This window comes from Glycine soja, chromosome 11 (assembly GCF_004193775.1).
Source record: "Glycine soja cultivar W05 chromosome 11, ASM419377v2, whole genome shotgun sequence".
Taxonomy (NCBI): Eukaryota; Viridiplantae; Streptophyta; class Magnoliopsida; order Fabales; family Fabaceae; genus Glycine; species Glycine soja.
The window spans coordinates 43320329-43346249 of NC_041012.1; the positions used below are offsets into that span (position 1 = coordinate 43320329).

The window sequence follows — 25921 nt, forward strand, 5'->3', positions numbered from 1 at the left end:
TTTAGACCTGGAATTCCCAACTTGAGGAGTATTAGTGTTAGTTAAACTGTTACAATTTGGAGTTAGTTAAGCAGTTGAGTTATTCAACTGTATCTTAGCATATTCATACTGTCAATTATGTATATAGAAAATCTATCAGATATAATAAAGCAAGATTTGTTCTCAACACTTTTCTTATCCTTAATAATTCCAGCTAGATACACGGACATAACTCAATCAATCACTAGCGACTTCAGGACTTGGTTCAAGTTAACAGCCAATAATGGAAACACAAAAAGAAGCCAGAGGATCCTATATTTACAGGGATGACTTGATGAGTTCATTCTTTTTACTGGGATCCAATATTTACAGGGAAAGTTTGTGAACTAAATTCTTTCCCTTAGAAGAGGGCCTGCAAGTCAAGACGCCAAGCCCATATTGCTAGAGCCCCTACTAAGATTGAAACTATGGGCCAAAAATGGTTATTGACACCAAGTGGTCCAAAAATTGCGTAGGGTCGTTGCATCCCCAATGAGGAACCTTTTTATCACTTGATCTTAGCCTTCTTAACAATAAAACAGTTTCGAGTCCATCATTTTCTGCACAGCACAGCTGTCAGCCGTGGCTCATCATTGTACGGATCCTCATGCCCTTCACTTTGTTGGCTTGTTAGTTGTTACATTACAAGCCCCGTCCCTTTCTCCCCTTACTAAATAAATATTATAGTTCAAGATAATGCTCGTCCCACGCTTCTATGTGCATGGATACCCAACTAGCATTTTTCTAGTATTAATTGTCATTGCCTCCTACTTACTTCTTCACTAACTTGTTTCATTTCATCTTTAGAATAGCATTCCACCATTTAGCCCTCTTCCTGAAATTTGTTGTACACACCTACAAGAATATGAAATCTTGATCAGGTTGTTGATGAAGGTGAATATGATTTTATGTATAATCATAAGGAGGGAAAGAAATATCAGAGATTAAAATAGTGAAGAAAAAAATTGTGACAACTGAGAAATAAGATCAATTTTAGAGGTGTTTGATTTACAGAAGAAATAGAGAAGAGAAAATTAAGAAAAAAAAATTACAAGATAGTAATTCGTTGTTGATAGTAACCATCAATTGTTTAAAAATTGATGAATTTTTTTCATTATATACATTTCTAACTGTTTTAATTAACTGCGAGAGAATATATTGTTATACACGTACGCCTTTTGTAAAGCAATTTCATCAAGCTAGCAACCTTCGTTATCTTTCTCTTTTCTATTTCTCTACCACTTCCTTAATTACCAAATAGACTAGTAAGGTTCCAAAAGAATTGCTTTACGATCTAAAAACGAAAGTAATAAGCTCCCGAAAAATCCACTTTTGCAGAAAAAGTAAAAGATTTAATCTTATCATCTTCAATCATATCATATAGAATTTACTGTCTAGTGTCCATTGAGATTACAAGCTTGCGTGGTACTTTGATGCTGAGTCGTACTTCATTATCCACTTCCCCATTTTTTGTATACCACTTTCTAGATGCATGGAAAGTGTCATTTTCAATCTAAACGCAATATATATTAACGGCATTCTTTAATCTGCATGTTACTTGATACTGATACATACAACTACACAAGTGGAAACAAACTTTCCAACACTTGAGATGATGAGAGGAATTCTTTTTTACATCGATCAAGCTATCCCTTTGATCCGTTGCCCGGGGATAAGGGCATCTCTTTCCTCATATTCTTTTTATATTCTTTTGCAGTACTGCTAATAGTAATATTTCATTTCATTAGAATCACGTGATGATGCGGGATATCTTGAGAAACAATCTTTATTTAATTAACCCTGCTAGACCCATCATGATTCGACCATATATATAATCTTACACTTAACGCTACTTCACAAGATGAAGTAATTTGCGTGATCGATCAAAATCACTTTTTGATTTTTAAGAAAAATATTTTTAATGATTATGTTTAATAATCGTGGAAATATGTATTTGAGAAAATAAAACGAAAGCGGCACAAGGAGGAAAACACGTGTGAGGACGGAAATCGTCAGCTCACAAATTTGGACTTTTTGAGCCGTTGACGTTGGTGTGTCAAGAATGGAGATTCATAGGTATATACGAGTCGTTTGGCTTACTGATCAAATACGTGGTTCGTGTTCTTCAATTATATTCTCGTGCGGGTTGTCGGTTGTGTACTTTGTTTCAAATATATTGCATATTTTTAATTTAGTTATTGTATGTAAAAATTTATGAATACTAGCTCTCTATCTTCGTCAATTCCCTTCCATTTCTTAATTTAGTTATCACATTAATCACATCTAACTCAATTAATTAAATAATTATAAATTTCTTAATAGTATTTTTATTCTCAATTTAGATAATATTTATTTGTATAAGACAAATTCAATACATTAAGAGGAGGATAAAACAATTTTGTTATGAATTTTTTCACTGTCCAACAAAAAATAATAATAATATAAACCAATTTCCACCAGAAATAAGAGAAAATCTTCCAATTAGGCCAATGTATTTACTTTTTAATACTAAAATAGTTTTAATTGTATCTCCATTTTTTGGCGAGTAATAAATTAATAAATGATACATGATCAAATAGATAAATATATATATAATATTTTTCATTTTTAAAAATCAATAAATATTTAAAGATGCAAAATGTTTATTTTTGGATTAGTATTTGGGGGGGAAGGAGAAGGATAGTAGTAGTGTGGTATTTGCAGCGGAAACAGAGCAGAAGAATGACTAGGTGTGACCATAAGAAGAATTTTGGAAACGAAACCTCGTAAAGGCTTCTCACTAACAAACAATGGCGGCTGAGGCTGAGCTTCCGGAGTACTTAAAGTGTCCGATTTCCCTGGAAATTATGTCCGACCCCGTCATCCTCTCTTCCGGCCACACCTTCGACCGCTCCTCCATCCAGCGCTGGCTCGACGCCGGCCATCGCACCTGCCCAATTACCAAACTGCCCCTCCCGGAACACTCTTCTCTCATCCCCAACCACGCCCTCCGAAGCTTAATCTCCAACTACGCCCCCATCAACCCTCTCATCAATAGTAGCAATTCACACCCTCAAACCCTAATCTCCACCCTCACCTCTCCCTCCTCTCCTCTCCCCTCCAAACTCCACGCGCTCCACCACCTCACGCGCCTCTCCCACTCCGACTCCCTCTTCCGCCGCCGCCTCTTCAACTCCCCCGCCCTCGTCCCCGCCCTCCTAACCTTCCTCCAACACATCTCCGCCGCCGACCTCCGCCACCGCGCCCTCTCCCTGCTCCTCCACCTCTCCCTGGACGACGACGCCAAGGTCGGCCTCGTCGCCGAGGGCCTCCTCTCCCCTTTAATCTCTCTCCTCCTCTCCTCCGCCGCCCCCTCCGACTGCCGCGCCCTCGCCGCCACCCTCCTCACCAGCCTCGCCGTCCTCCACGTCAACAAGGCCACCATCGGAGCCTTCCCGGGCTCCATCAATGCCCTCGTGACACTCCTCCGCGACGGGAAGGGAAGGGAAAGAAAAGAAGCCGCCACGGCGCTCTACGCCCTCTGCTCCTTCCCTGATAACCGGCGTAAAGCGGTGGAGTGCGGCGCCGTTCCCGTTCTGTTTCGGTGTGCCGATTCTGGACTTGAGAGGAGCGTTGAGGTTATTGGGGTTTTGTCAAAATCCAAAGAGGGGAGGGAGCAGATGGAACGGTTTTGCGGGTGTGTGCAGATTCTTACGCGCGTTTTCAGGAATGGAAGCTCCAGGGGAGTTCAGTATGCTCTTATGGCTCTTTATTCACTCTGTTGTCACAGTCAAGAAACTGTTGTCGAGGCTTTAAAAAACGGGGTTTTGGAAATATGTCAAGGGTTGGTGGAGGATGATAATGTTACGGTCAGAAGGAATTCCTCGTGTTTGGTTCAGCTTCTCCGTGGGAACACCCATCGCTTGAGTTGAGTTCAGTTTGGAATTTGGATATCACTTCGATTCATTCTACAATAACAAAACCAATCCAACACTCATCTTGCTTCCACTTTATGTATTCAAAATCATCTTTAATTGGATATGGAATGGAGAAGGGTCAGTTTTGACCTCCTCTGTGGAGGTCAGGTGAGTTTTCCCCTTTTTTGTAAAATTCTATATTGATGGGTAGCTACCTGACCTCCTGTACAAAATGACAGATCCTTTTTTTTTTTTTTTCTTGTATCATATAGATATAGGGTTCTTTTGTATGTTGTACATTGGAAAAAAAATAATTTGATGGGATAGCTTTCTCTTGTTCATCCTTTGGAAATTCCAATTGGACTGTTATGCTTCCTTCCTGTCTGAAAATTTCTCTTGGAATCCAAGCAACTATGCAATACTGGGTTAACACTTCAATGAAAGCAACTGATAACAACTTCCTTGCGGCCACGTTATGTCACTCGAAGCGTACATTTGAGAATGGCCATATCACAATAACTTACTTCAGAATATGCAATCTAAGAATTTAGAATTTTTCAGGCAGAGCTTTTGAAAACAAACTTTCCTTAATGCATATAATTAATAGTTAATGTTTGGATGAAATATATTCCGTAATCCTAATGTATGAAATTTTAGAAATCAATGTCTTTATAATTATTGCTCAATTCAATAATTATTTATAGAACAAATAATAGTGTTGGCCGCCAATTAATTGGCCAAAAGTATTTTAGATACCACGATGGATGTAATTAAATAGTCCAGTTTCTATGAAAATTTTGACCAAAGAATCTTTTGAACAGCTATAAACAAAAGAATTGAAGGTGTTGAAAAGTGTAATGAATACCATCATTCTCCTCTATTGTTTATCTTCTCTTCCAGACTTGTACTATGATTTGGAACTGAGCATCAAACGTTGCATAAGAGTTTTTTACCCTGTAATAGACTGCCATTGACCCATTGTACTGTACTCTGAATGTCTAATGATAAAAATGATATGTGACACCATGTATGTTATTTGGCATTTGGAGAGACAAAACAATAGTAGAAAAAATAAATTGAAGTATAACAGCGGATATGATATAATAAGAAGAAATATAGAGCACCCTCAAGAAAAGAAAAGTTTTTTCGTGTCATAAAAAAAAAAAAGGGATATAAAGAAAAATGATAAAAGTTGGATGAGGTGTTTGTAATTAAAGAGTGGCCAAATATCATTGTTGGTATAATAACTGTCTGTTTGAATGGTTCTGTTATTGACAATTTACTTTCAATATGGGGTGGTCAATTTAAAGGGGAGGGGACGGACGGCTGGTGTGGTCTTTGAAGTACTTGTCTTCTTTTTCTGAAGAAAAAAAAACTGAAGTACAATATTTTACATGTTGAAGTACAATTTTTATTTTAATTGAATAATAGTATCAAAAGGCATTTAAAGTATCGTACCTAAATTTTGTCCTCTTCTAAATTCATCACCAGATCCACTGCACAGGGTGCAGCACACTAAATTGTGTGTTATTGCTGCTTCATTTTTATTTCTGTGGATAGGTTTGGTTGGCAACTTGGCATGTAGTAGCATGGAAAGCTTCATCTAGATAATTTTATTACCTTTATCTACCTTAAATAAATGAGCTATCTAGGAGTTAGGGAAGTGTTATGAATATTTGGTTTGTACGAAAGCATTACTTACTACTGTGCTAGTACAAAACCACTGAACCACCTATTTGTTTTTTTCTTGGCCGTTGAAGCAAACCCACCTTGGTTGAGTGGGTTTGTGTACGTTACATAGTAAGTGCTAGATGCTGAAATTGCAGATAATGAATATATGGTTCAATTTTAGCTTGAGAGATGAGAAACATCTCTTCCTTCTAAATAAACTGTGAATTCTGTAACCAAAAAATAAAAACTCTGGATTCTATGTCTATTGTAATATTATGGCTTCTCGCCTTCTCCAGTATGCTAACTTAAGATTGAGAACGTTCTTGAAGTTTAATTGTCAGGGTTGATAGAAAATTGCTTCAGGAATTTTTCTTTGATCTCCTTGTATTTTTACTACTATGCATGCTTCTTTTAACTCGGTGGGGCCCTCAAGGAGGTTGTTCGATTTATTATGTCATGTTGAACCTCCTGTATGTTGCAGAGGCAAGTTGCTAATTTGTTTGGTCTTAATACATTTCAGTATTCCACTCTGCTTCTGGATTAGGAACTTTTTTTAACCTGTAATGTTTAACTCCGTTTTTTCTTTTAGTTTCTCTCTCTCTCTCTCTGGAATTTATATAAAACTTTTATTTATTAAAAAGTTACTTTTACTTTTAGAATTATTTTTAAAAGTTTGTTCATATTGCCTTTCGTGTTTTTATTGGTGGTATTTGGCAGGGAGTTAGTTCACCCTCCACTAAGTTCGCGAAAGAGACCCTTACTCGCTGAGTCACTGGTTACCTAATCAATATTAATGTAAATCTCACTGCTTGCTTTATTAAGGTTGCTACTAAGCTTGTCAGATTGTCTAGTTTTCTTTACGTTGCTTATTCAGACACCAGATTTGTTTGCTCATCACGTACTTTTTTCTGTTATTCAGGGTGCATTTTAACACGGCTAAGTTTAAAATTGGTTCATGATGAACCATTCCTGTACGCGAAAAAAAAAAATACACAATGACAAAAGGTTTCTATTGTGTAGCAAAGGGTGTGAAAAAATATTATACAACGAAGCTTATTTCTGTTGTATATAGGCATCCAACTACACAATGGAAGCAAGTTTTCGTTGTATAAGTGGTAGACATATATAATGGAAACTAATTTCCTTTGTGAGGGGTATTTTCATGTTATAAAAAAACAATTGAGGATGTTTAAATAGCAACGAGAGGGAAGCCTATAGCAAAGCCCTAGAAAATTTGTCGTACTTCAGCCCAAGACGACTTAGAGCCTGTCTAAGGGCTGAGTCGAAGCCCAAATATGTCAGTCTTATATAGACAAAAACAAAAGTCCAGAGTACGTATTAAAGATAGACTATTTTTAAATGTTTATTTATTTTAAAAATCTCTCTCAAAGTTAAAAAAAAAAATATTTTTTATAAAGCTTACTGAAAATTATTCTAACATGTTGTCAATCTCAAACATCCATATCATTTTTCAGTTTTCTATTTTTTATTATTAAAAGAAAATAAGTTTACCTTTATATTATAAATTTAAGTCTTTATCTTCAGTTATAAAATGAGAACGACCTATGAGAATGAAAGTAAGTGTAAACTTTTTATACTTGTTTTCATTCTCATGTAACCGTGTAGTATTTTTATTTTACGGACTATTACATCAAATTGAATCAATATATTTTTCTTAATTAATTATCCAATAAAATAATATTTTAAGAAAAAAAAACATATGTAATATTTAACAATTTGATTGATAATTTTTTAATAAAAATGATTAAATATGTAATTTTTTATAATTTGACATTTAATATTAGTTGATCTTATCACATAAAAAATATGTAATCTCATGATTTAATTAATTAATACTTTAATATAATTATATAATAAAAAATATATTTTCCCTCCCTCCCATGCTTAATTTACATTTGTATTACGCATTTTCCAAAATTCAAATCCAAATCTCCTTAATAAAAGTGGTAGAGGTCAGCTTACTGTGTCAACCTCGTAGAACAGAACCTATATATAATCAGTAATCCGGAACTTGGAATTAGAACATTTGCAGTTAGGCGACAAAATTATGTCAGCGGTGAACTTAGGAACATTCACTTAGAAAACTTCTATGATGTTAAAGGCCATGATTGCGGAGTAGAATGTTCAGTGGCCCTTCCACTAAGTATACAGAATTTTTTAGTAAATGTTAAAGAGAGAACAAAAGAAAGGAAAGCAAGATCAAAGATGATAGTCATAGATAATTATGAAATGAAATGATATCCTTCCGAATGGGATAAAAGAATTCTTTATATATATTATTTATTATTGCTATTTCTTATATTAATTGAAGAAATAATTTGAGAATAAAACCTACAAAAATGAGTAATAACCCCAATATTTAACATGTTGTTTATTTGGGTTTAATTGTATCTAACTCTATAATTCAAGTTAGGCTTATCGTTGGATGAATTGCATTGCCGATATTGATCCCAAGAGCCTCCTATAAAGATCTACTAAATTCATCATGTTGTCCCAAAGGATCAAAATGGCCAGTTCTTCTAAAAGGGCAGAATCGAAATATAGTATCAAACAAGTATGTGTAATTGTTGAGTTCTATGGTGACAAGCTTAATGGTGACAAGCTAAATGGAGTCAGTTATAGCGATTCAGCTACTATGAAAAAATATGTTAGACGTGCTCAATTGGGTGAAATTTTTAAATTAGGTCATGCTATTTGAAATCAGAAATCAGATGATATTTTTCGTAGCAAGCCCAGGGATTGGTTTACTTTTGGGCAAATATACTTCATTTGCTCCTATATTCATTTTCGGGCACATTTGGCATGGACTCATTGTGTTTCCCCATCTCAAGTATTCGCTATGATGGGAACCCGGGCATGTATTCGTCCATCAAAAGCCACTAATTACTGTTGCTGCCTTGCTGGTGTTTATGCATACATGGGTCCCATATCTACGAGAGAAAGAAAGAGAATACGACAATTCAAACATCTTTTTTTCATGTCTGTACTATTTCTTTTACAGAAAATAAATTTATTTAAAAAGAAGATATTTATAATATAGTAAGATTAACTCTTTTAGTGCACATTTTTTTATATATAAAATTCAAATTTGTTATGAGGTGAACTAGGAGTGGTAAGATGAAGGAAAAACTTCACAAGGGTTTCTCATGGCTTGCCATCAAAGGTGAATGATGGATATGCTTCAAGGTACACAATAGGAGGCGCGTACTTAGGAACTTCTATATGTAATAGGCTTGGGTTGCCTCCCAAGTAACCCTTAATTTTCAACTACTAATAGACTAACTTGACTAAGAATTTAAAAATTAATAAATTAGACAACAAAAATAAAACGTAAAATAAAGTACAAAAAATATCAAAGTATCACCTAAAAGAATGATAAAACTAATTGACATTTAAAATTAATTTTTAGAGTTAATCAAATTTATGCACACATGTACCAAAAAAAAAATGCATACAATAATTGAGTGATTAAGAAAAGAAAAGTTCTAACCTTTTTAATTATAAATTTTAAAAACACAACCGGACGGGCGGACGGGTGTTATCTAACTTGACTCGTGGATTATAGAAATGAAAAATAGGTGAAAGTAACGGCAATTTATTCTATTAAAACAGACGAATTATACGAGTCAAATCGAGGAGAAGAGGGGTTCAATATTTATAATAGGAAAAAAAAAAGGTAAGTTTCCTTATCACAGTTACGGCATATTTAAGTCATAGAAGTATGTTATAATGGTGCAATAATAAGAAATTAAAAATCATTGTGAACTAAGAGTGAACATGGACGTGATTCCAACTACTCCACCGTCGTATGATGTAAGTTTGAGGATTGACCCACCAATCATGCACCACCCACCACGCCTTGGAACTCATCATAATAAAATATGAAAAATAATTGACCAAATACAATAATGATCAAATAAATGTTAGTATTGTATAACTATTACTAAGTTAAAAAATTCGTTGGTATGTTCTGGATAAGAGTTGATCATTTCTTGATCAACATTTTTTCCTGCTCTTATGTTTTTCATAGTTTTATATTGAAAATCCTTAAACGTACGCCATTCCTATAATAATAATAAGCGACACTATAAGAATAGGTACATTGTCAAGGTTTCATTCACCGACTCCTTTTGGTTGCTACAGAGACAGGGAGACAAGACAGAGTAGTACAGATTACTACCAATGGCTACCAAGGTTTACATTGTGTAAGACATTCAAACTTTCCTCTTTTTTTGTCCTACTTTGATGGTTTAGTCTTAATTACTTTACTATTGTATTTGTATAGTTCATCGATTTATAAATCCTCGTATCCTGGGTCTGCTTTATTTTCTCCACATATAATTAATGATTGATTGATGGAATTTTTTTTCTTCTTAATCTCTTATAATTGTATTGAGTATTTGTAGATTGATGAATTGGGAAGGAAGGGGTGGTGAGTCTTCAGTAGTATTGGCTTTAAGTTTTTGACTTTTCGTACAGTATGTGTCTTACTTGTGAAGAATTTTCACCACGGAAAGTCAACTATTAGTGTATGTATTATCTCGTCACTTCCTTATGGTATTTGAAGGAATCGAGGGTTTGTATTCATGTAGAATAGCTCCCATAATCTCATGCTGTTTTGTCTTATATTCCTTGAAATTTTGAGATTCTGCTTTCTGTCACCAAACCAGAATTGGAACCTGTTACTTCTTTGCAGTTGAACTTGTGTCGAATCCAAGGGAACCAAATTAAATACTAATAACATAAATTTGCATAATCCTGAAATCAAATCTGTTTGGAAGAGAGAATGAATTAATAGCTTTTCAGCTCTTACTATTGCAGCCAAGGAGGAGAAATTTTTGCATTGTTATGTTATGTTGTTATTTCTTTATCCTGTTCTCTCCCTTTTATGTTTCTGGAAGATAGAGGAAGGAAATTGGGAGTAGATAAGAAGCCTTTTGTCCTTTCTTTGAATAAACAAAATGCTTGCAGTAGAAATGTTTAGAACTTTAGATTCTTGAACTGTATATTCATTATAAATTGATTTAACGCCACCTTTAGTTATCATATCACTTTAAAAAAAAAAAAAGTTGTGACTTTGGAAGTTCGGGGAGAAGAGGGGTTTGACAAAGGCAATTGGTGAATTCCATCCTACATAAATGTCGGTGCTCCCTTTGACTAGTAGAGAGTTTCTAAGCTACTAGCTCCATCAAAGAACCATTTTAGATTAAATTGGATTGTAAATGAAAAAAAAAAAGTGTACTGTTTTATAAAATCAATTCAGTTAACTGAATTGATTTTATAAAATTGGTTTGGTTAAAACTAGTTTGAAACTAATCTTATTCTTATAATCAGTCTATTTTTTTTAAACTAATTCTATTCTGAACCAGTTTTCAAATCGGTTTGACTATTTGAACACAAAATTGAATCAGTTTAAATAGTTTGTAATCGGTTCAAATTTTTTACCGAACTAATTTTTCGCACCCCTAAAGTTCAATATAGCAAGACCAATAATAGTATATCATATCCTGCTCATGAAGTTAAATGTCTACTGTATTTCTCTATGGTTAATCTGATTGGAATTTGCATCGCATGTTTAGTTATTATTCTACGTATGGACATGTTGAGAAGCTAGCTAGAGAGATAGAAAAAGGGGCTGCTTCTGTGGAGGGAGTAGAAGCAAAACTGTGGCAGGTTTGTAAACTCTTTTCATTTTCATTCAAACAATAAGTGCTCAGTTATTCAACCTCTTTTAGCAGCGCATAAGTGATGATATTAATGAAACTTTTAATTTGGTAGAATTATTGATGTGTGGAGGAATTGACAACATTTTTCAATCTTGAGGACATGACATGTCACCAAAGTATTCAAGAATTCATAGTAATTTCTTTAAAATGATTTAGCCATGCTATACACCCTTCATATAATTCAGAAGAAATAAGGAATTTCCTTTCTGCACTTAAACAGGTACCTGAAACATTGCCTGAAGAAGTCCTTGCTAAGTTGGGAGCACCTCCAAAGAGTGATGTTCCAATTATTACTCCCAATGAGCTTCCTGAGGCTGATGGCTTTTTGTTTGGTTTTCCCACAAGATTTGGATCTATGGCCGCTCAATTTAAAGCATTTTTTGATGCAACTGGAGGCCTTTGGCGTACACAGGCACTAGCAGGAAAGGCCGCAGGGTTCTTCTATAGCACTAGTTCTCAAGGAGGAGGCCAAGAAACTACCCCGTGAGTCACTGAATTCTTCATTAATGTTTATTTTGTATCCACTCAACATGGCATCTAAAACTAACCTTAGCCAGTGTTTGTTTTTGATTAAACAGGTTGACATCTATTACTCAGCTTGTTCACCATGGATTGATCTTTGTCCCCATTGGATACACATTTGGCGGTGGCATGTTTGAGTTGGAGAAGGTGAAAGGTGGCTCCCCATATGGTGCAGGAACTTATGCTGGAGATGGCTCAAGGCAGCCTAGTGAATTGGAATTGGCTCAAGCTTTCCATCAGGGAAAGTACTTTGCGGGCATTGCAAAGAAGCTCAAGGGATCTCAATGATTTTTATCCTCCATATATCTCCCACACCATATTCTGTGTCAAATAAAATGAGATGTTAGAAGCAAAAATAAAATAAAAGTGTGAGAGAATAAAGTAATACTTCATATATCTTCGATACAATTGTTGTCACCACTTGTCATCGTCGTATCCTGTAATGCAGTTTTTATTGTCAATAACAAGAATTTGGTAATTAATACTGGAAACTCGGTGCTAATAAAATTGATCACTATCAGCCATCTAACTAATGTGTGCTTTGTGTTAAATTGATCACTATCAGGTCAAGGATTTGAATTTATAGATAGGTACTGTTTAGTATTTTTGTATATTATATAGTTAAAGAGGAGAATGCGTACAGGATATAAGGGGTACCATCCCTTACAAGTTTGTTGCTGCATAAAAACATGTATGCCTCTACAACAGAATCTGCTATCGCAAAATAAAACACTAAACTATATATATTCCCGTACCAGTTAATTCCCACCTATCTATGTACCCAACACATCAATAGTATAGCATGTGTTTTACAAAAAATCTCCCCATCAACCTAGCATTAACAAAATCTCCTCCACGGTTTTGTTTCTGTCAAGACTACCTCCTCTAAAAATACATGCACCTAGCTTGTGTTGTTTGCTTTGATCCCCCAATAAGACTATGTTGCTAGAAATGAGCTTGTGGATTTTCTGGTAGCACTGTCGTGAGTTGCAGCCAGGAATAACAATCAAACCACATTTGTGTCACCTTAGAGCAAGAAAAGAACATGAGCCACTGTTTAGGCTTCTTCTTGTTGACAAATAAGGACACAACCAACTATTGCTATGCAACTGAATGTTTCTTTTCTTGAGATTATAGTTGGCAACCTTTCTATACATTACATAGTTTCCATATGAAGATGACAATGTTTTGAAGAATAAACAATTTCCACATTACCGAAAAAATGTGATAGCTTTGATGAGTATCCAGATGTAAGCTGTATAAAGCCTTATATGCTCAGTTAACCGAGTATTCTTCAGAGCTTTCTATTTGTCTTCCCTATCTAACTTTGGCTAGACATTCCTCAGCATATTATTCATATTTTCAACCAAATCTTCTTCCCACTGAAATCTCGTCCTCCTCCACTTAAATTCCCAAATCCAATCCTCACCAACCCATTTTTTCCCACTTTTCCAACTACCTCATTCTGCTGTTCTGATATCATGTTTTGCAAAGCTCTCTTCATGTAACCAATTGTCTTGCCAAAATCTTATATGACTTTCCACACCTAAATCTCATGTTACCATTTAATGGCTCTCTTACTTTTATATTTTTTCATAAATTTTAATCAACAGTAAAATGTGTATTAGAGTTTAGAGATCAAGTGTGCTGCTAGCATTCCTTATATTCTTATACCCAATCCCATTATTTAACGATGAAAAACACAACTATCAACTAATAAAATTGTTGTATGTACAAGGACTTTTTCCAAAGAACGTAAAATGTTTTGAATAATTAATTTTATAAATAAATTTTTTATTTATGCATTAATTTTTATTTCATAGTAGTAACAAACTATTATTTTAATGGTGATAAAAATTCTATTTAACCACGTTTTAAGTTTTTATATTTTTTAAATAATTAATACCTATATACATTACATGGGATGATGGGATGAGATATAAATATATTATTTTAAAATTTAATTATATTTTATAGCATATTATTTTTTCTATATGTTAAGAATAAAGAAGAAGAAAACCCAACATTAGAGGATAGCTAGGACACTAGTTCAAGAGCAAAAGACAGATTTTTTTATCCACAAAGTATGTTATAATGGTGCAATAGTATAAGAAATTATAAATCATTGTGAAACTAATGGAGAACATGGACGTGATTTTAGCTACTAACCGTTTGTATGACGTAAGTTTGAGGATTGACCATTTGACCCACCAATTATGCATCAGCCACCATCGTCTTGGACAGTTGGACTAATCAAAAGTGAAACTCAATAAAAAAAATGATAATAGTAATAATTGACAAAAGACAATAATGATTAAATAAATAAGTTACTACATAATTATTTTCTTAAAAGAAATTATTGCATAATTACAAAGTAGAAAAATTCCTACGTATGTTCTTGATGAAACATTTTTTCTCTTTTTTGTCCTGTTCTTTTATTTTTGATAATTTCTGTATGAAAAATCCTTAAAAGCATATTTTTTAACAGAATTCATTAAGATTGGCCAAGAAAGGCTCAAAGATGAAAACAACTATCCAAAAGTGTGGCGGCCCAGCAGTACACAACAAAAAATCTGTGATAGCAAATGTAATTTTGGGAACAATACGACTAATTAAATGGCTCTCTTATAATAATAATAAAGTTATCACATAATTGAGGGAGACAAGGCCGGCCTAGGCATAAGGCTTCTTAACCATTAGGCGGTCTAAATTTTTATTTTAACCCTCTCAACAAAAAACATGAATAGTTATTGAAAATCCAAACATGACATTAAGGAGTGTCAAAGTTTGCAACGGAAGTACCAAGTGCATGTAACAACCCCAACTAAATCACTATAAAAATATTATCATTAACTTTAAAAAAATCTCACCACTTTTTAAATCTAAAAAAATGGTGAAAGGTGACACTATAAGTATAGGTACCTTGTCAAGTGTCATTCATCAACACCTTTTGGTTTCCACGGATATTTGGAGACAACACAGGGCAATATAGGTTACTAATAATGGTTACCAAGGTTTACATTGTGTAAGACATTCTCCTTTCTCCTCCATCTTGTCTTACTCTGATGACTTTGAACATACAGTAATACATTCTATTTTCGTCGGCTTATATGCTTTTCTCCTTAATAATGTCAAAATGAATTCTAACTTATGAGTCAATACAGTCCAACTCAATTACAGATTAAACAGAGGATTAAAAATGTAGGCTCATTTTTTGATTGATTTTGCTCGGCTCATTTAATACTTGTGTCGATTGAGGTGAACCAACATGTGTTAACTCATTTTTTTTATTTTTAAATTTAAATGTATCTTATGAGTTCAAATTTTCATTTTATTTTTTAATTCTCTATAAGTTTGTTGTTATGAATTAGTGTATTGTTGGACTTATTATATTTATGGTTTTTTTCATTTTTCTGTATTTTTTTTTAAATCAGGTGAATTTGTTTGTGAGCCAACTTATTTAATTCAACAAACTGTGATGGGTTGAGCTAGATTATGTATTTTTTTGCATACCAAAAAAGTAATTCAAGTTAAATTCATGGTGAACCAACCCAAGTGAGTCAAGTTGATTGAAACCTCTAATAAATTCACTTCACTATTGTAGAATTTGTCAATTTATAAATCCATATATTCCATTTATTTTATTCATATGTAATTAATTTTGAGTCATTATATTATTGATGTGAAATATCTTGATTTTATTTATGATTAATTTTTTTTTAAAAAAATCTAACTAATAATCTTTGGTAAGATCTTTTTCTTTAATTACATTTTTTTATCTATAATTAAGTTTGATTCCCCCGCATATCCTGCACTAAAAATATTTATTTTTGGACTGTATATCATATCACATAAAATATAAAATAAAAAATAAAAAGATATAGAAGCCAAGGGAAAGAGTTTTGACTTTAATTTTTGGGGACAAGAGGGTTTCCCAAGGGCAATTAATAGGTGAATTTCAGCCTACAATATTATTTTCAAAAACGACTAGTAGAGAGTTTCTAAGCAAGCTCTATCAGTTAATTCTGACAAACTTTTATATTGATCAGTATCATAAGACCAATAATATATAATAGTATATCATATCCTGTTCAAGAAGTTATAGCTAGCGTCTACTATTTCTCTATGGTTAAAATCTGATTGGAATTTGCATATCGCATATATGTTTAGTTATTATTCTACGTATGGACACATTGAGAAGCTAGCTAGAGAGATAGAAAAAGGTGCTGCTTCCGTGGAGGGAGTAGAAGCAAAACTGTGGCAGGTACCTGAAACACTGTCTGAAGAAGTCCTTGTGAAGAAGGGAGCACCTCCAAAGAGTGATGATGTTCCTATTATTAAACCCCGTGAGCTTGCCGATGCCGATGGCTTTCTGTTCGGTTTTCCAACAACATTTGGAACCATGGCTTCTCAATTCAAAGCATTTTTAGAAGGCACTATAGGGCTGTGGCATACACAGGCACTAGCAGGAAAACCTGCAGGGTTCTTCTCTAGCACTAGTTCTCAAGGAGGTGGACAAGAAGAGACCCCGTTGACCTCTGTCACTCAGCTTGTTCACCATGGAATGATTTTTGTTCCGGTTGGGTACACATTTGGAGATGGCATGTATGAGATGGAGAAGGTCAAAGGTGGGTCCCCTTATGGCTCAGGAACTGTTGTCGGGGATGGCTCAAGGCAACCTAGTGACTTGGAATTGGCTCAAGCTTTTCATCAGGGTAAATACTTTGCAGCCATTGCAAAAAAGCTCAAGGGATAGATAAGATACATCTCATTCATCTATCTCCCACACTATACTCTCTCTCCAGTTACCCTATTATTAATATCAAACCAGAATAAGGTCATGTTAGTAGAAAAAATAAAAGTACGTACGTGTGAGATAATGATGAATTAATACTTCATCTTCGATACAATTGTTGTCACTTAATTGTCATAATATATGTATCCTGTAATGCAGTGTTTGTTGTCAATAACAAGAATTTGGTGATTAATATATACTGGAAGATAGCTAGCTCGGTGCTAATCATGCGCTTCTTGATAATTAAAGTGATTATCTAGATATATAATTTGGCAATAAATTCCCGTCTCAGTCATATTGTTATTAATTTTTTGGTAAATTAAATAGTTACAAATTTTGGTAGGCTTAGTATCAAAGTTTAGGTTTTGTTCTGAAAGTGAAATCTTGGTATGATGCGAACCAAGATATTTATATAACAAGGACCACAAAGATTGGGCATTCAACCTCACCCTCATCCTCAATCATCAGATACCCGGAAAAAGTTATAACTCAGTCTGAAGCGATAATCTTTGATGTTGTTTCAAGTCATCTTTGATGTTTCACCGTATATACACCATGTGTAAGATGCTTCACCATAGAAATTATATAAATTTTAATATTGAACAATTTTTTAGGCCTAAAGCAAGAGCATAGGACGCCTTATACTTGGGTCGGTCTTGTATACTAGATTTTGATAAATTTCTATAAAACAAAAAAAGAGTCAAACTTAACTAGGATCAAATTAAAAAAAAAAGTAAGGACTCAAATAATTATATATTCATCAGCAGAAATTAAAAGAGATAAAAGATTAACTCATCATGGTCAGTTTGGCTCTTTCCACCCATCTCTTAAACTTTTTATATGTATTCGATTTTATAATCCTATTATCATATCATATCTTCTTATAACCATAACAAACTTCGAGAGAAGAGATGTTATAAAACATGCTAATTAACTTATCCGTAAAAATTAAAAACCAATATCAAAGATATTTATAATAATTCACGTACCATATTTAATTAATTGAATTAGATCCTTGGTATTTCATATATTTATTTAAACAAAGATGTGATATTCTGATTGGAAAAAGAAGAAATAAAAAAGAGACAAAAGTAAAAGAAAATAAAGAAATACAGTATATTTAAGAAGGCAACATTAGAAATAATATATTTCTTTTTTGGAAAGAATATGCTGTTCAAGACGGCATCTGTCCTACTCCGATACTTTTAATTTGTTAACTATATATTAAGGGAGTGTCACATTGAATTGTTCTCTAATGTTTCTTCCGACTTATTTTATAACTTTATTCTCACCCGTTTTTCATAATTTTATACATATCTTTAATATGGATCCGTAAAAAAAAGATTTAATTTGGAATGTACTTATGATATGATATGATATGATACGCTTTAATAAAATATTTATAAGGGGAGAAAAAGAAAGGAGAATTATTGACTTTATGGTGATGATGCAGAGTAATTAGATTAGACAATTCTGAAAAAGTTAAAGTTCATTAGCTATCAGATGTTACACAACTTTGACATTTTCTTTTAGCTAATAATTAACTCATATTTATTTCAATAATATCTTATGATCATTGCATGTGATATATCATTTTTAAAATAAGTTAATAATTTGATTCTATAATATGTTTTTTTAAGTAAGGATTCTATATCTATATATATATATATATATATATATATATATATATATATATATATATATATGAATGAGTTTAAAGAAAAAGGAAAAGAACGATTAATTAAATTTTTTATTTGAAGAAGCAATATATGAATTTTATTATTGAAAACCAACTGAAGTGGCACAAGATGTACCAGGTTGGTGCATAGCAATACATATAAACTCAAAATGCATTAAACATGCATATAATTACTTCATTTGCCTCACCCCAACTCATAACTACCGAACTAGAACCATTTTTTTTAACAAAAAATCAGAACCCCCACATAGATCAAAACAGATGCTAATTTGATGGTCTAATCCGTCCTCAGATTATGTCCTCAAAGCAGCCGGATAAAAAGATCCCTTGGATTAATTAGAAAAACAGATTTCCATGAGAACAGCTTCGCATGAGAGAATTTGCCTCTGAACTGAACATTATATATTTTTGTTTTGAAAAGGATTATTAGAAGGTTACATGATCGTATATCATTTTATTAATCCTTCCATTTTAACACTCGTTCGCCTAGCTAGTGGATTCCCTATCCGACACTGATTTGTGAATTATTAAATAAATTTTGGAGTGAGAATTAATTTTTTGAGAGAACTAAATATAAATAATTAAAAGGAGCAAACTAAAAACCCACTGCACTTGTAAAGGAATAAAGAAAACACATGTATGCTAAAATATAAAATCGAATAAGTGTAACTAATTAATTCTTTGTATCAAGGACTAATTAAATACCTTTCAGAATGCTTTGTGTGCGTGGGTTAGGCTTCATCATGTTTAAGCCCATGCATACATGGATTTTTGGGCCAAACAGTAATACCCACACTAAGCAGTTCCCTCGAGTCTGTCTACCTCAAGTTGCCAGCCCAAATCCAATACATTTCTCACTTTTTACTTTTAGCCCCATGTTTGGCATATCATCATATTCCTAGCTAATTATTACTCTTATAATTTGGGATCAATAATCAGAGACAACGTAACATGATGCTTAAGTCAGAATCTGTACTTATTATCGCACCGTAAAATCATTGTGTCCTTTTCAAATGAGAACATTTCATTTAGGTCAAGCTAGCATATTGTTGTGTTGACAATACTAAACGGGGTAAAAAGTTTAATTTTCAAGGGAGAGCTATGGAAGAATCTGACATGCATTTAAGCGATATTTTGATGTGTGAATGACGGCATAGCAAAATCAGAAAGGAAGGAATAAAAACTTAAGTTACAAGATTGAAACACGGACTTATTGATTAGCCAAATCAACCAAAGAAGAAAGATGTGTGAGGAGTCATTAATAATACGCATGCTTTATTATATTGCAATGATGCTTCGTGTCTTTTTTTCTTTATTTCCTACTTTATGAAATTCCTTTATGTATCTTCTTTTATGTTAAGTAACCACACCTTTATACAGGAAAAAAAAAAAAGATTTGATATTGATATATCCACGGAGTACTCCAGACAAAGGGTGGATATATATGATCCCGAGATGCTTCAAGGTAACGGTATGGTGCAATATTTAGCGTTTGATCGTCAACTCATAAAGTCGTAAATAAATTAATTAAAATGATAAGCCTCTGCCAAGAGATACTGGCCATTACATTTTTAATTACTAAAGTGGTACTTTTTCATGATTAGTCACTTCTCATACGCCCACTCTTCAGCTTTAAGCTTATTCCTCTTCTCATTATTTAAATTCTTGTTTTGCTATATCCTTGGTCCACCGTTATTATATCAAGTCTGCATATATATCAGCTTTTATTTATACATGGTTAATTTATCTTCTCCCTACTTTGATTCATTCACCTTTCACTCACTGTTTTCTCGTACGTTAATTATATATAAATCCATAAAAAAATGTGTAAAATTGCATGTTAAGTATTATCAAAATTCTCAAATAATGATTTATCTGATATTCCTCTGTAACACAATGTCATAGTAGTATATAATTCATTTCATGTATTGCATCTTAAATGTATCACACGTGTTGCATGCTTCTAAAATTAATGTTCTTCACCATGTGTTACGTACATATTTATTTATTTTTAATTTACAATAGTATTATTCAATATTGTTCTTAAATATTAATATTACATTCATGCAACATGAAGATATATTTGTTTATGTAGTTAGTTGTATCATTCTTTTTCTATTTAATCTTCGTCCTTTATTTACTACTCTTTAACCAAATACTTACAGTGTTGTAACTACATTATACGATGATAAAAACTTCACATAAATTTATATTAATATCTAAACTATATAAACAATTTTTTTTTCAACTGAGATGGAAATTACATATTATAAATAATTTATTTTTAAATCAAAATGGTGAATATTTATATCACAAGGAATGAAAAATGTTACATCTCAAGTCATTTTAATTACCGCTACAGACTGAAAATATAAATATAAATATATATATATATATATATATATATATATATATATATATATTCATTTTTAAAATCACAAGATAAATATTTAAAATCCAAGTGAATGAAAATTTTATATGAACACGTTATAGATTGTATCATAAAAAGGTGAAAATTAAACTTTATATATGTAAAACTATATAAATATCTAACTTATAAAAGTAAGTTTTTACATCACAGAAGGATAAAAATTTACATGAAAACAATTTATTTTTTAAAAGGGGTAATTATTTATGTCATGTGTGAATAAAAAAAATTACATAAAAAATAATGTTTTTAATAGGTAAAAGTTAATGGAAAGTACAAGAAATACTTTTGTTCATATACAAGTACAAAGTTGAGAAAAAAATACAGAGTTACAAACTCTTGTTGAATATTGTTGTTCATACATATTAATATCTAAATTGCTGCTATGTGAAAATTCTGCATGAGATGATTAATATCTAAACAGTACTGTGAATATTTGCATCGATTAATTACATGCGAATAAAATCTTTAAATAAAAAATATTAATAACTGAAATAAAGAGGTAATAAACATCACTTTATACTTCCACACATACGAAGCACTTGTTCCTTCCACTTGGTCTATATTAAGTGTTTTTATCTATAACATGCAAAGTATTTATTTATTATAAAGTATTTATTAATTTTGTGATAATTTTTTTTTATAAAAATCTGAATAACCTCTAATGAGATCTTTATTTTTAATTAATTATATTTTCATATACAAATTTAATTTCAATCAGATCAACAACTTTTTACTTAATTGACACTCATATGGTATATAACATCTAATGCGTACGTTGAGAGTAAAAATCACGTCAAAATATACACAATATGCAAAAAGTTAATCCTTTTAGCTTTATATATATATGGGATGTGCTAAAATAGGAAGAGATGAGAAATCAAACACACACCAGTAAAGAGACAAATAAAGTAGAGTCTCGTTATTCCGTCAAGTACGTATATAAGTTAAACTTTGTAAACTTATAATGATCTTTAATATAATTTTTTATAACAATTAAGTAAAATATAAATTTTAATCAGAAAAACATTTAAAATTTATTTCAAAATTATATTTTTCAATAAAAATATTAAATATGAATTTAATAGTCATGCACGGATAGTATAAAATACTTTTTATATTACCATTAAATTATAATTAATTGTTAAAATAATTATTATAAAAATCAATAAATTTAATATATATATATATATATATATATATATATATATATATATATAATCATTCTTCTCGTTAAATATTAGATACATAAAAAAACAACCAACTATGATTTTTGGGTAAAAAAAAACAACTATGATTTAAGACAACGCTAATATTGACAAACAAAAGTACAATTGAAAGTCAGTTTTCTAAAAAAAAAATTATAATTGATGTAATAATAAAAACTAATAATATTAAGGATTAATATTTGTCGATAAAAAATTAATGTAATAACTAAATTCATTATATTATTGTAAAAAAAAATACAGTATCATATCTTGCCTCGTAATCTGAATATTTCTATATACAAAAGCTTTGTGATTGGGAAGATAGGAATTTATAAGGATGGAGAATAATGATTCATTGCCAAAGACAATGATTTGATAAGTGCTAGGTTGAAAAGCCATTGCCGCGTGCCCTCGTGTATAATTTATTTATAAACACACTAATTGAATGAGTAAACAAAGAGAGATAGATAACCCTAAAACCGGGAAGTGGTAAGTAAGCCACTATGTAACCACTAGCCCGTTTTAATACAATAAGCAAATAAAAGATTAAATTAACCTGAAAAAAATGAACATTAATTGAACGGTACAATATAATCCGCTTTATTTTGATTATTTTTTTTCATATAAATAATAAAAAAAATTAAAGTTGGTGTAAAACCCCTTTAATGATTCAAAATATATACTACAATAATACATCGATTATAGCAGGAACAAAAGGCGTGTTAGCTAGCTAGCCCCATCTGCTAAATTCAGGCATATAATACTGACTCTCTAACCACAGCAGCAACAAAAACTCTAATCTAATATGTCAAATGCCTCTGAATTTAGCACTTGTTCCTGCCCCTCATCGATGTTAATAATAAAAACACTAAAACTTCTTAAAGCACCTATAGCTAATTAATCTATTATTCGATCTCTTCCAGTAGTCACTAATCATTTACTAGTGTACATCATTCTGCTTTACGTGTCCTCTTTGAAGAGTAGCTTCCTTTTTCTTTTTTGCTCTTTTGTTCTCTTCAGCTTTAATTTTCTCTTTAGCATAATCGTGTTTTCTTCTTCTTCTTCTTCCTTTTAGTTTATTTATAAATATATAGTTATTATTGTCACGAGTTCTCCACTTGTCTCTACCTGCCAATGAGTGCGCCTCCAAATGTAGACGTCCAGAAATCAACACTGGTCTCATTAGCCACTGGGAATGTGCTTGAAATCGGCACCAAACACAGCCCTCGGCTTCTCAAATCTTGTTTTGCCCCTTCTGAGTCCTTCAGATTATCACAATCCTTCAAACACACAAATATACAAATATTTCAAAATTCACAATTGAAATCTCTATATTAATTATATATTCTCTACAGTCAAGTTATTGTTAGGACATTCACTACATTTAATGTAGTGTAACGTAAACTGTTGGACGGATGAGCATATATAGAATTATCAAACGGTTTATATTGCAACATATATATATAATTCACTGCGGTGATTATGACAGCTGCAATGAATTAATCAAGATGCCTAGTACATGTGTGTGTAACTAGAGTATTCAGACATAAATATTATGGAGTACCTGCTGGTGTTGAATGGGAGCTCCGTTGTTTTTCATATATGGAGTGCTCAAAACCTGAAATTAAGAAACAAAAATTATATTTAAACACATAAGAAAACCCTTGTCGTTTAACATTTTCTTTTTGTAGAATATAAAAATTATAACTAGGGTTTTCTTTAAAACAAAGTTAGAACTTCGAACAATGGAAACATACACTGACTTGGTCATGGAGGAACTTGATGTACTCGATGGCTTCGTGAAGAACGGATGCTGTATCCGTCTATTAAAATCAACAAGAATATAATAATATCTGGTGAGTTTTCAATTTACCCTTCAAAGTCTAAAATGTAAAGGTTTAAATTCTACCATATCATTGTCAAAGCTGCCGTGAAGGGAAAAAAAATAAAGTGAAAGAAAGAACATACAAAAAAATTTACCTTTCCGAAAGGTGAAACCAATTGCTGAAGAGCAGTGATGCGGTCCCCCAGCTTTTCTTTCCTAACCTGTCCATATATCCATATCAACATGATCAATTCTAAAGAGTTATTATTATAAATGAAAGTTAACCAGTATATATATATATATATATATATATAAAGCTTTGATAATGGAAAATAGAATATATTACTAAAGTACCTTAAAAGTTGGTAATGGAGATGGAGTCTCAATTCTTTGCCTCTTGAATGCAGGCTCAGGAGAATTTTTCTTCGCTGCGTCTGGTGATTCTTCTCTCTTGAGCTGAAGTAGTTAAACCAAATTATTACCTTTAATCCACAAAAAACCCTAGCTAGCTAGCCAGCCATGGATTATTTATAAACTTGGAAACCATTAATTAATTAATTAATTAATTACCTTGTTTAATAGAGTATTGGGGCAGTTGGGTTTCTCTTCAAATTTTGCCGTTTGATATTGGGCTTGTGATGAAGTAAAAACACCTGCTCTTATGTCATTAAGTGCTTCGGCTGAAGAATTCCAGAAAGCAGTGTTGTTGGAAAAGTGCAATCCACTGAGCTGTTGCTTTGGCATTGAGGGTTTGGGAAGGGAAGAAACTTTGGACCAAGTTGGTGACAGTTCATTGGAACATATCCCATAGTTTGCGGAAGATGATGAGTAGGACATGGAGGGGTTGGTGAAAAGTGAGTTCTGTTGTTGTGGTTGAGGCTCAGGCTCATATAAGCTTTGTATCAATGTTGAAGGGTAACCATAGGAGGCTGAAACAACTGGGAAACCACCAGATAATGATCCAGTGCTTGTAACAACAGAATTCAGACTCTGCTGATCCAAGGAAAATTCTTGGTTCATTGGCTTCAAAGCATCAACGGTGGAAACTTGGCTGCCACCACCTATGCCTGTTTCTTCTTGAAGCACAGAATCAAAACCGCTCCCTCTGTGCAGAGAAAGAAGTTCACAAAAGATAAGCATATGCTTGATAAAATGAAGTTCCTTTTTCAAAAGAAACAATAAGAAAAAGAAAAGAAAAAATAACTTTTTCTTCCATGGTGGGAAGCTTTGGGCCGTACTAATTAATAACAACACCATATATTTGTTTTGATATATATTCTGAAAATTAAACTTACAATAAAGATTGATTCCAATTCGATGAAGTTGAAGATGACTTGCCAAAACCCATCATTTGTAAGGTGGAATTGATCAAGATGCTACCACTTTCACTCTGCTGTGGCTTCTCAGCATCAAGAAAACTCAAGTTATTATCAGTCTCCAGCTCAGCACAAGACCTTGTTCCCTTCAAATCAACGAAATCAGTAGTACTTTGCCAAGTGCTGTAGTTTCCTGCATGATCAGCTGCTGCCACCGAACAAGTTGATGGCATAAGAGGAAAGACACTTCTTGTTGGATTAATATTATTCCACCAATTTTCACCACAGATAGCAGCTTGAAAATCCTCAGCCATGGCAAGCAAGACTTCTTGATGCTACTAGCTATATGTTATATCTGCAGAATCTGTTTGTCCTTCAATTCTGAATTTCCTGAATTTTTTGTATCTTTGAGCTCTTGTTCTAACACAGTTACACACTTAGAAGCTTGTTGGGGATGTAAGAAAGGTTAGGGGGTTTGAGACATTTTATATATGGAACGGTTGGAAGGATACGACTAGGGGAATTTACCGGAACGCGGTTGGCATTACATGGAGATGATTTGACAAATGAATGAAAGAGAAATTAATAGAGAATTTTGAATCCAATTCCAATTCTCTTTTCAAATATATTTAACTGGTATTTTTTTATATGATTATTTGTCCCGGACTTGTTTCTCTCTCTCTCTCTTACTTTTCTAAAAAAAGTATATGTAATAAAATAATAGTATCTGATGAAGAATTATAACTAATACATGACTTTGTGTTCCTTATGTGTAAAGTTTGGTCACTATATTGGT

The 25921-nt window shown here is 32.6% G+C and overlaps 4 protein-coding genes and 1 long non-coding RNA gene across 6 annotated transcripts; 3 read left to right on the plus strand and 2 right to left on the minus strand.

The window, feature by feature from the left end:
• Window positions 1-2665: 2665 nt before the first annotated feature.
• On the plus strand, window positions 2666-4294 carry LOC114377168 (U-box domain-containing protein 8-like). The gene has a single exon (XM_028335576.1). It carries the CDS (start codon window positions 2808-2810, stop codon window positions 3927-3929), a length of 1122 nt encoding a protein of 373 aa, XP_028191377.1. The 5' UTR covers window positions 2666-2807; the 3' UTR covers window positions 3930-4294.
• Window positions 4295-9608: 5314 nt separating this feature from the next.
• Window positions 9609-12345, plus strand: LOC114376722 (probable NAD(P)H dehydrogenase (quinone) FQR1-like 1). Its single transcript, XM_028334966.1, has 4 exons — window positions 9609-9811; window positions 11186-11279; window positions 11553-11815; window positions 11911-12345. Exons 1-4 carry the CDS (start codon window positions 9789-9791, stop codon window positions 12140-12142), a joined length of 612 nt encoding a protein of 203 aa, XP_028190767.1. The 5' UTR covers window positions 9609-9788; the 3' UTR covers window positions 12143-12345.
• LOC114376724 lies at window positions 12225-14806 on the minus strand. Its single transcript, XR_003659015.1, has 2 exons — window positions 14024-14806; window positions 12225-12880 (listed from the first exon to the last, which is right to left on the minus strand). It is a non-coding gene; the product is annotated as an uncharacterized LOC114376724 (long non-coding RNA).
• On the plus strand, window positions 14777-16854 carry LOC114376723 (probable NAD(P)H dehydrogenase (quinone) FQR1-like 1). The gene is made up of 2 exons (XM_028334967.1): window positions 14777-14879; window positions 16025-16854. The coding sequence occupies exons 1-2, from the start codon at window positions 14857-14859 to the stop codon at window positions 16608-16610; spliced, it is 609 nt and encodes a 202-aa protein (XP_028190768.1). The 5' UTR covers window positions 14777-14856; the 3' UTR covers window positions 16611-16854.
• Window positions 16855-22560: 5706 nt separating this feature from the next.
• On the minus strand, window positions 22561-25686 carry LOC114377459 (transcription factor bHLH112-like). 2 transcript variants are annotated; one of them, XM_028335974.1, is made up of 7 exons: window positions 25105-25686; window positions 24380-24914; window positions 24164-24265; window positions 23965-24030; window positions 23748-23807; window positions 23549-23602; window positions 22561-23264 (listed from the first exon to the last, which is right to left on the minus strand). In XM_028335974.1, exons 1-7 carry the CDS (start codon window positions 25437-25439, stop codon window positions 23109-23111), a joined length of 1308 nt encoding a protein of 435 aa, XP_028191775.1. In that variant the 5' UTR covers window positions 25440-25686; the 3' UTR covers window positions 22561-23108. The 2 variants fall into 2 exon arrangements, with proteins under 2 accessions (XP_028191775.1, XP_028191774.1); XM_028335973.1 differs by having other exon boundaries at window positions 23742-23807; window positions 25105-25685.
• Window positions 25687-25921: the final 235 nt, after the last annotated feature.